Below are 13,925 nucleotides of genomic sequence, written 5' to 3' on the forward strand. Positions count from 1 at the left end.
ATAATAGAAGGACTTTGGTGTGGGGTATATAGAAACTGTCTGCATTGTGTTTACAACTCTTCTATAAATCTAATACTATTCTAAAAACAAATAGGCAATATACAGATGTTAGCTAATAGTTTTGGAACTTGTAGTAAGAGTCATAGCAGTAGTTACAATAATAGTAGTTAGTAATACAAGATTCAAAAGCATTCTAGAAGAGATAACCCAATTAGCCTGTTTCTTCCATGCAGCACATATACGCAGGGTTGAACTGCATATATAGCCCTCTTGAGGAACTATAATCTTAATTTTAGCAATAAGAAATCTGTCCAATTCACATTTATAAAAGATAACTGCCTGAATAGGATCCTTATCTGGAGGCTTTATAAAGATTACAAAAGGGTGTGTTGAGAAGGACTGAATCCAAACTTTTGTGAGAGGTTTATGCCACTTATTCTACATATTTAAATACAGTGGAGACTGAAAAACATATAGCAGAGTTTGGTATCAAAATTTCCAGCTGATATTCACAAAGAAGATAACACTTAGTAGGGTGGCCAAGGACAAGCCATCAAGCCTAGACCCTCCTGTTCTCACCTACCCTTTTCTTCAACTATCTCTGCCTGCAAGCTCGCTCTCTAAATACTAAATTTTAATCCATTAATTTTTGCAATCTCTTTTGATTGCCTTCAATACACTCTACAAAAATGGCTGCCTGCTTCTATGTTGACTAAAATGGCTCCACAGAGCCAACATTTTCAGAACTCAATATGCCTGTACCCCTTTTTGCAGCTGTATCTCTCTTTCTGTAGGGAAGACAGAAGGAATGGAAGGCAAGCACTCCACAGAGTGTGACATCACCTTATCATATAAAAGTAATGACTTTGTAGTGGTTTCCACAAGATTACTAGAAAAAGAGATAGTCTTACTTCATTACATGGTCTGCAATTGGAATTTGCACATTAAATTACTTCTAGTCTCATGATATATCCACTGTTACACTTCCAGATTGTCACACATACTTAATCTCTGCAAGAACAGTCTTCTCGTCTCTCTTTATCTTAAGATTTTAACTGGATCAGAAAGCCCCTGCTAATGACTTCTCAACCCCAAGTTTATATCAAGGGTTCTCTTAGAACCAAAACATTCCTCTGTATTAGCAGTTGTCATATTGTATTATAATTGTTCATCAGATTTAAGGTACATGAATGCATTGCCACATCTCTCTGGATCACCGTCAAATCATCAAGAACCAGAACATTGACTGATACACAGTAGGGATGCAAATGCATAACTTAGAATGGATGGATAGATTCCTTCCCAATCAAAAGTATAGTATAAGATCATTTTTACTCAAAGATTGTGTCATGCTATTTCTCAAGGACCTTTAAATCTTAGGGCAGAGGCTGATGTAAAGAAGCTGTCTTTCATATCACCATACACCCTATGCGCTACTCTGATCAGATAGTTGTAGATATGCGGCATTATTTCTGAGGGCTCTGTTCTGTTCCATTGATCTATATCTCTGTTTTGGTACCAGTACCATGCTGTTTTGGTTACTGTAGCCCTGTAGTATAGTTTGAAGTCAGGTAGCGTGATGCCTCCAGCTTTGTTCTTTTGGCTTAGGATTGACTTGGCAATGTGGGCTCTTTTTTGGTTCCACGTGAACTTTAGTTTTTTCCAATTCTGTGAAGAAAGTCATTGGTAGCTTGATGGGGATGGCATTGAAGCTATAAATTAACTTGGGCAGTATGGCCATTTTCACGATATTGATTCTTCCTATCCATGAGCGTGGAATGTTCTTCCATTTGTTTGTGTCCTCTTTTATTTCATTGAGCAGTGGTTTGTAGGTCTCCTTGAAGAGGTCCTTCACATCCCTTGTAAGTTGGATTCCTAGGTATTTTATTCTCTTTGAAGAAATTGTGAATGGGAATTCACTCATGATTTGGCTGTTTGTCTGTTATTGGTGTATAAGAATGCTTGTGATTTTTGCACATTGATTTTGTATCCTGAGACTTTGCTGAAGTTGCTTATCAGCTTCAGGAGATTTTGGGCTGAGACGATGGGGTTTTCTAAATATACAATCATGTCATCTGCAAACAGGGACAATTTGACTTCCTCTTTTCCTAATTGAATACCCTTTATTTCTTTCTCCTGCCTGATTGCCCTGGCCAGAACTTCCAACACTATGTTGAATAGGAGTGGTGAGAGAGGGCATCCCTGTCTTGTGCCAGTTTTCAGAGGGAATGCTTCCAGTTTTTGCCCATTCAGTATGATATTGGCTGTGGGTTTGTCATAAATAGCTCTTATTGAGATACGTCCCATCAATACCTAATTTATTGAGAGTTTTTAGCATGAAGGGCTGTTGAATTTTGTCAAAGGCTTTTTCTGCATCTATTGAGATAATCATGTGGTTTTTGTCGTTGGTTCTGTTTATAAGCTGGATTACATTTACTGATTTGCGTATGTTGAACCAGCCTTGCATCCCAGGGATGAAGCCCACTTGATCATGATGGATAACCTTTTTGATGTGCTGCTGGATTCGGTTTGCCAGTCTTTTATTGAGGACTTTTGCATCGATGTTCCTCGGGGATATTGGTCTAAAATTCTCTTTTTTTGTTGTGTCTCTGCCAGGCTTTGGTATCAGGATGATGTTGGCCTCATAAAATGGGTTAGGGAGGATTCCCTCTTTTTCTATTGATTGCAATAGTTTCAGAAGGAATGGTACCAGCTCCTCCTTGTACCTTTGGTAGAGTTCGGCTGTGAATCCTTCTGCTCCTGGACTTTTTTTGGTTGGTAGGCTATTAATTATTGCCTCAATTTCAGAGCCTGTTATTGGCCTATTCAAGGATTCAACTTCTTCCTGGTTTAGTCTTGGGAGGGTGTATGTCTCCAGGAATTTATCCATTTCTTCTAGATTTTCTAGTTTGTTTGTGTAGAGGTGTTTATAGTACATTCTGATGGTAGTTTTTATTTCTGTGGGATCAGTGGTGATATCCCCTTTATCATTTTTTATTGCGTCTATTTCATTCTTCTCTCTTTTCTTCTTAGACCTATGGTTACATATTTTAAAATAATTCCTTCCATGCCTGAATGTATTCAAGTTTTTTCTTAGGGCCACTTTATGTCACATAGTGCACTAAATCCCTGAGAGTAGGGAAATGAAGAAATTTTCCCATACCCTGAAGGAGTTTACTATTTATTTGAGAGATCAACAAGTATAGGTCACTGCAACGAAATGTTTGGGAATGATGTCAAAGTATGCCTGGAGGCGCTGTGGAAATGCACAGGAGAGATACTAACCTTGAAACAGGTTGCTCTTCTCCAACACAGTGAAAGTTGCTCCCTTCACTGACATTCTGTGAAAAGAGGCAGGTAGGTATTACTTGTGGATTCAACATTTTACCTGACAGTTGTAGGGAAAGATAAAGGTAGATGAAATTCAACCTTTCTTCTGAAATTTAGCAGCAGTAAGTGTTGTTGGGTTTATAATTGAAGAAGTTAAGTGTTTGGGTGATCATAATGGAAATAACACAGTAGAAATGTTATCGAAAATGCAAGAAACATTCATGGAAAGGGCAAAGTATAAAGGAAGGAGCATGACATTTGTCTTAGGTAGACAGATTTGAATCACAGCTCTGTCACTTACTACTCATGTGTCTGTAGACAAATCATATAAATTACCTAAACCTCAATTTCTTCATATGCAAAATGAAAAGAATACTAGCTTACTCATGTAATTACTATAAGCATTAAATAAGATAATGTTTATATGGCATTTTTCAGATTACCTGGGCCATCTTAAAGGACTAAAATGTGATGGTATAGATCTAATTGTAAATTAAACTAGGTATTTCAATGTAGGATGCTTTACCCCTGACAGGGAGTGGGAGAATGTTGACAAGTGTGAAGCAGTGATCTGATTTCAGAGTGCCTGGAGTACCAAGCAGAGAATAAAGGCAGGGATGTGGTTCATAATGACGAAGATCATGGTGATGATGACAGTGAAGATGCTAATCACTACATCTCCTTCCAAAGCTTAGAACATTTATCACTTTGATTTCCTATGACTAATTATTTACTTATATATATATTTTAAAGTCTACTTAGGAAAAATCATGTTTCAGTTAACCCCTTTGCTAAGTAGACCCTCTTTGGCTCTAAAAGAAGTCAGAATCTCTGGAATGTCTTAGTTGGTATTATATGAACCAATGTGAAATCACATATTCTCACTGAACAATTTTTCTACTCCTAGTGGTAAAATACGTAGCCTTAATATCCTACATACATTGAGTCAGAATGAAGCTCAGTGACCAGTGAGCAATCTGGGATACTGACCTCATCCTACCTATTGTCTTACTTCCTGTGCATTGCTTATACTTAGGAGTGACTTCAGCATTAGGTAAAATTCCAGCATTTGCTTTCTCTCTCTTTCACTTCCCTTTAACCTGAAAGAGTGCAAAAGCTTTGAATTCAAGCTCACTTGGACACTAATCCTGGCCCTGAGACTCTACAGCTTCCACCAAAGTACTTAACAGCCTCTGTACCTGTTTTCTAATTTGAAAAAGTAGTGGGTACAATACCTATTTTAGGAGGCTTAAAACTTTTTTTTTTTTTTTATTATTATACTTTAAGTTTTAGGGTACATGTGCACATTGTGCAGGTTAGTTACATATGTATACATGTGCCATGCTGGTGCGCTGCAAACATGGTAACAAATAAACACCTTGGATAGTGTCTGGCACATAGCAGTCACTAAACATTCAATAAATACTGACTTTTTTGCATTATTCCTTTCATGCACTGTTACCTCATTTGATTTAGGAGGGCAATGTTGGCTCCATTTTACAGATGAGCTATAAGATAGGTTAAGATAATTTCTTAGGCCACACATAGGGTAAGTAAAGAAAGGATTTGACCCTAAGTCTCCTAACGCTTGTCACAGACACTTTTGGTGCCCTGTGCTAACATTCTCTTACAAGACTCTGATTTCAGCCATAGCTGCAGTAGATGGTTCCTGCAGTGGGAAATATCCCACTTCAGGCATCCACTGTACCATTTGTCTCTCCTCTTCTTGGCCTCAAGTGTCTCTCTAAAGGCCCTAGGAGTTTTCAGGCAAGAGAATCCTGGAAGTACACAGGAGTTAAAGTCCTTAACAATATCCTTTAATGAATGGACGCTGGCATTCATTCTCTTACTTCTGACAGATAATTCTCAATTGCATTACTTGAGCCAGAGTTGGCTATAGGGGGAGCTATCTCAATAACACACTACTTTGGCTTTTCCTACTTTGGCTTTTCCTTGTCTATAGCATTCTAATTGATAACCTTTAATCCTGCTTCCTGGGATCACCTCCCCAATAAATGACCTGCACCTAACTCCTTGTCTCAGACTACATTTTGGGAACTAAAGGTTTGGGTGAGAGAAGAAAGGGGGTTTGGTTTTGTTTTCATTTGTGTTTGTACAGCATTTCTCTCTACTTCTCCCTAGGTCACCAAGATGCTGGCAGTGGTTGTAATTCTGTTTGCCCTTTTATGGATGCCCTACAGGACTCTGGTGGTTGTCAACTCATTTCTCTCCAGTCCTTTCCAAGAAAATTGGTTTTTGCTCTTTTGCAGAATTTGCATTTATCTCAACAGTGCCATCAACCCGGTGGTTTACAATCTCATGTCCCAGAAATTCCGTGCAGCCTTCAGAAAGCTCTGCAACTGCAAGCAGAAGCCAACAGAGAAACCTGCTAACTACAGTGTGGCCCTAAATTACAGCGTCATCAAGGAGTCAGACCATTTCAGCACAGAGCTTGATGATATCACTGTCACTGACACTTACCTGTCTGCCACAAAAGTGTCTTTTGATGACACCTGCTTGGCTTCTGAGGTATCCTTTAGCCAAAGTTGATTCATGAATTAGAAGAAAATGGATGACAAAGAAAATGAGAATCTGTGCAGTCATCAACACAAGGGAGAACATGGCCAATAGTCATATGTGAAGACAGAGCAGATCAGTCTTTGTCAATGCTCTAACAAGTTCTGGCCCTAGATACTTTAACCCATGAGGATGATTCAGACTTTCCTTCTTACAAACTAATATCACTAAAAATGGAGCAGATCTGTGAAATAGCTAAATGATGGAAACTTAAAGTTTAGCCCTTTTCATTTAACTTAAGAAATTCACTATATTTTCTGGACTTATAGAGTTTCAATAAAATCTAGACATCAATTTACATTATTCATAGTAACCTTATCAAATGTCACTTTTCAACTTCCCTAATTTATTTATACGTTCGATAATTTGACAACATGCAGATTTTTAAATGTTTGCATTTAGTATTCATTTTAACATAGTACAGGGCTAGTTCATGAATATCTGAAATTAAAGGGAAAAATATTACAGAAACATTTTATTTATTGAGTAAAAATAAGATTTTAGACATACATGTTAACTGTATTTTAAAAGTTGCCATAATGTTTATAAAATTCTGAGATGATTTTTATATCTTAGAAGGTAGATAATCATCACTCAACTTTAATGTAAAATAAACCTCAAAATATCTGAAATTATTAATTAAGGAGAAATGTAGATTTTAAGATAAATCCAACTCTTATCAACTCTTCCAGCCTCCCACATGATGGGTGGAAAAAGGCAAAAGCCCAGATTAAGTAACTGTGAAGATACAAACTAACATACAATTAAATTTGAAAAGTATAGTCAAGACAAAGCAAGTATTTATAATTAGATTTTGCTTCTTCTCTGACACTTTTAAGCAATAAAATCTTTTTGAACATTCTTGTTTATAAACTACTCAGCCATGTCAAGCAAATCATTCAAGCAAAATCTAGCTGAAAAGTCTGAAACATTCTTAAAAGCTTTGTTGTTATTCTAAGTCAGCCAAAATCCTGGTATCCCTCTTCCAGATAAAGAGCTCCCACTGAGAATTGTAGTCTATGGATTTTACCTTGACTGCAATTGTCTTTCCTTCCTATCTGCTTGCTGTTTGTAGGTTCTTTTTTTGTTTTTCTCAAATGCTAGTGATATTTTGTTTACAGATTCTAAAAGCAATGCAAAATTCTGTTGGCTTTATTTTCAGCAGAGTTAAAACTGATTTCATCATATTATCAGTATGTCATCTTTATATTTATGACTGACATCTGCTATTCCAGTGATTATCGGAGACTTGTGAATGAATCTGTCCAGGACACTTGTCAGTTCCTACCTGAATCTCTTACCTATTGAGATTTGGCCAACCAGAATTTCCAAGGGCAAAAATTGCCCTTGGTGATGGTTCAGTAGTCATTGATTTTTAATGAGTAGATCAAAAAATTACCCATACCTTTACATGCCCGTAGGCTGTCATTTTCCCTCTCCAGCCTATATCCCTATTTTATGGACTTTTCTAGAACCTAATCGCTAATGATAATTATGCCTCCCCATCTTCTTAATGAAGAATATACCATTCTTCTGAAACTTGTTTTTACGTGCTGTTTCATGGAGACTCTGCTATCCAGAACCTCATTCTAGAGTGTGCTTTTTTTTTTGAAAATTGGCCTTATCTACTCCAGCAAGACATTTTTATCCTGTTACTATAACAGTAAATGAATGCAAGCAAATATTTGCAGGAAATACCCTAAAACCCTACCTGCATGACAGTAAGCAATCTATGTTAACTGACTTTTCATTCTGGTATAAATATTAATCTTGGCATCATATAAATAGAGCACCAGAGTGACCCAACCCCAAATCACACAAGCACATGTGTGTTTATAAACACATACCCACATGTTCATAAATTGGTGAAAAAGGGGATTGGAATATATGAGATTTTTTCATTACAGAAAGGACCTAATATCACTGAGTATCTACTGTGTCTCAGGTATGCTGGTAGGTAGTCAATCAACATTATCTTCATCACAATTTCACTACAGCTGTGATTTCTCTGATGATTAGACCAGTATTCCTGTGACCTAATTCCTAATTAATAAAAAGTTATGGATTTTGCAGAATGATTATATCAGGTGTTAAAAAATACAATTAGTTTAACATGATATACACAGAATACAAAGATGCTCTTCTTATCTTTGGAAATTTAATGTATGGGCTGAATTCTTTCACTTTAATTTTTTAAAAGTTATTTCTCAAAAATATGTTAGTTTTAGACCACATGGGAAATTCATAAGAACTCAGTTCATAGTGTTTTAACTCTAAAGCAAATGCCATTTTAAAATTAAATGTTCCTATGTAATGTCCATTAGATATCTGAATTTACACAGAAGAGATATAACTTTTTAAAATATTCTTTATCACACTATACTCAATCATAAAATATTTCCACAAATAATCAAAACTTAATATACCACCAAATGAGAAATAAAGAGCTAGATTAAAATTTGCTGGTGAAATGAAGTAATGTTATTAAGAGCCCTCCTTAATAAAAATTCCCTGTGTTCTTTTGTTACTTCCAATTTCATTAATTGCTGAGGGTCTTTGGTTAGATCTCATACCTGAGGTAATTGAGTAAAGGGCACAGATCATGAATAAAATGAACAAACATAAATTCCCTCTTAGGACCTAAGGGCTGTGAGTATATTTCTAGACCTTAACATACAAGGCAAATATTCTAAATGCTGAAGAAAAATAAGACAAGTCCAAACTCTACAGTCATTCTTAAACAAATTGAATGTACAGAACAATACACCTTGATAATATACCAAAATTAATGGCTGATTTGGCTAAACAATTAGCAATGTCAAAGGAAAAGCTACAGCCATAAAACTTAGTTTAGTGCAACTAAGTCTTGATGGATATTTGAAGTGTTTTATTTTCAGAAGACTATGTTGGAATAATAAGAACAATATGTCTTAGTAAAAGTTGGGTCAACATAGTTTTGGTTGGCTCTTCAAGAATAAAAGAATTTATATCATTCTAAACTATGTTAAACCTGTAAACATGATAAAGAGAAAATATTAACTTTCTGAAGGAAAAGATTTTATGTGGTTAACCTGTCAATGTATAAATTCTATAAATATTATATTTAATATCATCTTTACTTCTCAATTGCAATTAAAACAGGGATTGGAATATTTATATACGAAGTAGGGAAATTCAATGTGAATGAGAGTACACCTAAGAGGAACTAGTCAGTTCCAGAGTCAAGAAAAAATGTTTTCAAATGTTTTAAGTCACTCATTCCCCTAGGGGGAAGCAAACATGAATATCTCCAGCAATTTATTTCTTATGTATCCTTAGCTGTCTACAATAAATAGCCATCAAAACCAAGATTTGACTGAGTCATCATAAGCTTTCAGAATAATACACATGAAGAAATCTTACAGAGCTCTGTGGTCATAAGTATTTTTCTCTCTCTTCCCTCTCCCCACCAAACTCTCATCACTCCACAATCATCACTATCCTCATAGCAGGAAGATTCATCTAACTTCATTCAAGACTAAACCTGGACATGAAATATCTTAAGTAAAAATACGAATGTTCTTTCAAACATATTTATCTATAAAAATATGTCATTGTTTTGCAAACTTTCATTTTCATGAAATCACTTTTAAACATAGAAAAACTGATGCTTTAAATTAGAGTTCTCTTTATGTCCTCATTGACATGGTAGGAATCATGTACAGAGTTGAGAAGTTGGCATTTTAGAGGTTTTGATCAGAAACTAATCAAATAACACTCAATATGTGCAAAATTGCTGCAGAAATTTGTTTCAGCAGACAAACTCTCCCCTTTCTTATGAAGCTCACAATCCTACAAGAAAAAGACCAACATGTCATCACCTGAAGATATAACTGTTTGGCAATATTTAGAATACAAATCTGAGATGTCAGAAATATAATTTAAAGAAGCAATTGTTAATGGTCCATTTGAAATATCATAAGATGACTTTTAATACAAGAATCAATTTTACATATTCTCATTGTACTTTATGGACTCTAATGAGAAGTATCTGTTAACTTAATTCTTCACTGATTACACAGGAAAATAAGGTCAGATAAGACCCTGTACTATTTTTCTGATATGTTCAGTCTACAAGTACAATCTCATCACTCAACAGCAAACCTTATTTACAGGAGTTTCACATCAGAGAACAATTTTGTTACTGACATGGTTAATACCAAATGATGACAATGCTGACATAAACTAAGTCTACAGGGTTCTGCTTCTAATATTCAAATACAGTGCTCCTCCATATCCTCCGGTGATCTATTTCAAGACCCCTAGTGGATGCCTGAAACCGTGGATAGTACCAAACTCTGTACATACTATGTTTTCTCGATCTGATAACCAAGATGGCTACTAAATGACTTGCAGCAGGCAGGCAGAGTGCACAGCATGAATACAGTGGACAAAGAGAGGATTCACGTTTTGGGTCGGATGGCACAAGATTTTATCATGCCACTCTGAATGCCTCTGAATTTAAAACTTATACATTGTTTATTTCTGGAACTTTCCATGTAATATTTTTGTGTAGAGGTTGACTGCAGGTAACTGACTCCACAGAAAACCAAACCAAACTGTGTATAAGGGGCAACTATTGTAACCTCTTTTGACAAGAGGGATCATGAATGTGTGTGTACAATGTTGTCGGGTCTATTTACATTCTTCTACACCAAGCACATTCATGATAAAGCCAATATAAAGTTATTAATTAATATTTTGGAAATGACATCTGGAAAAATAAAAGAACTAAATGAAGTAGTACAGCTAAGACAGTACATTGTCCAGAATTTTCAAACCTGGATCCAGCAAGGAAACAAAGGATAGTTTTAATGGCCAATAAACAGTGAATTCACACTGATTGCCTGCCTGGCCTCATGAAGAAGCATCTGGGTTAAGTCCATACTACAGGCTCTCAACTGGAATAATGGAAATGAAAGTACTTTGTAAATTATAAAAGTTGAAAGACTGGGATAAAGAGTGGAGTCAGCTGGAGCTCTTTCAGTGTATTTGAGCCCTGAAGCAGCACCCATAAGTGGTTATTTCATTCCTCACAGAATAATGAACTTAATTCTTGTGCATGTGGCTGTTCTCTGACTTCCAGAAAAGAGAGAGTATGAACTTCCTCAAGAATGCCATGGACTGATATTGATAAAGATGGAGGCTTTGGATAAAAACAGAAATAAATACAAGTCAGCAGAGTAAGACTCCATCTCACCAGAGATCTGAATTCAGAAGTCAGTAAGAACATTATATTCCTGAAATGGCATAAGATGCCCTAGTAAGGAGGCCAAATATTTAATTCCTAGCTAATAATAATAAAACATTCCTGCTTTCATATACATAAGAGTAACCTGGGAGCTTATCTTAAAATGCACTTTCTTTTGGTCTTGCCCTAAGAAATTCTCATTTATTAGATGATTTTGATGCCAATAGTCTTCTGAGCACACCTTGAAAATCACTGAACTCAGGCCCTCATATAGAGCCTTCAAGGCTCTTATCACATAATTCTTAATAAACAACTAAACGGAAAGACCCTTGAGGGTAAGTCTTTTTCATCTTTGTATTCCACAAATTATCTAAACTATTATTTAGTTAATTATTTATTATCTATTGGATGATATCCCTAAATATCTGTAAAATGAATGAAATCAATCCCAGCTCAGAAATACATTCTAAACTTTTGATAATACCCAATTTGCCTATAGATCTATCTTCACAATCAGATAACTCATTGTGCTTGTTTTATTTTTTAAATAGTTTTCCTGGCTCATTGAAAGGCACTGCATGAAGTATGCCAGATGATAGTCAGAACAATCCCTTATGTATGTAACATGCATGACAATTTCAATGGTACTCTCATGTCCATCATCCAATTTAATAAGGAGAAAAAGGAAGACTAAAACATTGTTTCTGTTTTCAAGGAGATTACAATTTAGTGATAACATATTAACACAGAAACATGCCAGAAAAAAAAGAACACATAATTGGAAGCCAAATTGTATGATTTCAGACTATAAACAGCTGAGTTCTTCAGAGGGAAGGGGGCTTCCATGGGGCTTGGAGTCGTTAAGGAGGGCTTTGTAGAGAAAGTAGGACGTCCTTCAAGGATAGATTTGATTTAGATAGTTAAAGAAAAGATAATCCATGTGAGAAAAATAAGATGAGTAAGGAAAGGAGACATAAATCAATCTTAAAGCAAGTCTCTTGATATTAAGAATGTATATCCAGAGCAAATCCAATTCATCAGGGATTGATTAAGGAAGGCAGCTAGTCCAAACAAAAACAAAAACAAAAACAAAAAACCTGACAAAGGAAGTAAGGGACCAACCTGTACTTATATTTGGTGAGGAAATGTTCACTCATTCACAAGAATATAAAGTAGAAGTGTATATAAATCTGCTATGTCTATTTTGTAAACTTTGTGAATTTCATCATCTATAGAAAATACAGTATACTATTTGTCTTATGTTGTAATTCTAAAAGTATTCTTATAGTCCTAATTTTCCAAGTGAAAAATATATGTATATATATCTTTTTTCTATATTATATTATCATATATTTAAAATATTTATATATGTGTATATTATTCAGGGGTCCTAAATGACTCTGGATTTATCCAATTATGCTACATATAGAGATCAGAGCTAGCTCAGGGACCTATGCCCTTCATGAACCTAAGCTTCAACATTAAACATGAAACTGAGAAACATGTAGTGATTAGCTTCAGGCTACTGTGATAACATTGTTGACTTGCATGTTGCTTATGATGTGTCTTGGAATGTTTTGGCTTCCTTCTATCAGCTTTAGAAAGTTGTATGCTGACTCACTTCATCATTTGGGAATTAAACATTGTGTCCTTGTGGGGCAAACACTCTTTTTTAAGAAAGTGCAGTATTATGTGCTTTACTGTGAGAAACTGTGTGTCTGTTCCAATATTGTATGGTGAGCAATAAAGAATCAAACTGAAAGAGCTGGCTCTTTAGCTTTCTTTTTCTTCCAAATTATTTCATTTTTGGTGTGACTGGACCTTAAACCACTTGCCCCAAAGAATTCATTTTAATTCAGTGCCACTCACATGTACCACTGGTGGTTTTTCGAAATAATGGTAAGTAATACACAAATAGACATTTTAATTTTAATAATAAATTGAATGTGTCCATCCCATCCACTCCACTTAACTTCCCATTCTACTGATACATTTATTCTAAAAGGTGAGATAACGTAGACGAAGCTATACAAATAAACCACTGGGGTAGTAGCCACTTGCGGTTCCTCATGCCGCATCTCCTCTTTGGTCCCATGATTTCAGGACAGCAATGGTAGACCATTCCATATACATTGCCATTCTCCCATCTTCAGCAAACTAAAGTAGCAGAGTGCTCCCAAGCTGTGTTACATCACTCAGTATAAGCACAGGTAGCCAAGGATTTCAAGGGAGTTAATGCCCCTAGGGACACCAATCAAAAAGTGGGGAATAAAAACCAATAGAAAAATGTTCCAGGCTCTTATCTTCTAATGGAATATTTCTTAGGCATCTTCAAAATGATTCTTCAAAAGGTCCTCAGCATTACTGAGCCCCTATTCTTCATACTGGAAACCAACTCACATACCCTTCACCAACTTTTCCGCCTTCCTTGTCCCACTACTTGAACTTCCTCACTTTTACAAAGTTGAAAATATTGTAGGTTGAAGATGTATTTAATACACCTAAACTAGTGAACATTGTAGCTTAGCCTAGCCTGCATTAACCATGCTCAGAACACTTACAGTAGCTTATAGTTAAGCAAAATCATCTAACACAAAGCCTGTTTATGAAAGAGTGCTGAATATATCATGTAATTTATTGAATACTGTACCAAAGTACAGTTTCTACTGAATCTGTATTGCTTTCATACCACAGTAAAGTCAAAAAATCATAAGTATTATGAATCAAACTATGGAAAGTCAGGGAACATTTGCATTTCCAATCAGAAGTTGCTTTCTAAACTATAGAA

General features: G+C 35.6%; 1 protein-coding gene across 1 annotated transcript in view; it reads left to right on the forward strand.

Moving 5' to 3' along the window:
- Positions 1 to 12,887, forward strand: part of TRHR (thyrotropin releasing hormone receptor) — a 42,498-nt gene extending 29,611 nt beyond the window's left edge. The window contains exon 3 of the mRNA XM_034966488.3: positions 5,473 to 12,887. Coding sequence (XP_034822379.1) covers positions 5,473 to 5,880 — 408 coding nt within the window. The 3' untranslated portion in view covers positions 5,881 to 12,887. The remainder of the gene's footprint in view (positions 1 to 5,472) is intronic.
- The last annotated feature ends 1,038 nt before the right edge of the window (positions 12,888 to 13,925 follow it).

This window comes from Pan paniscus, chromosome 7, assembly GCF_029289425.2.
Source record: "Pan paniscus chromosome 7, NHGRI_mPanPan1-v2.0_pri, whole genome shotgun sequence".
In the NCBI taxonomy this organism is placed as follows: Eukaryota; Metazoa; Chordata; class Mammalia; order Primates; family Hominidae; genus Pan; species Pan paniscus.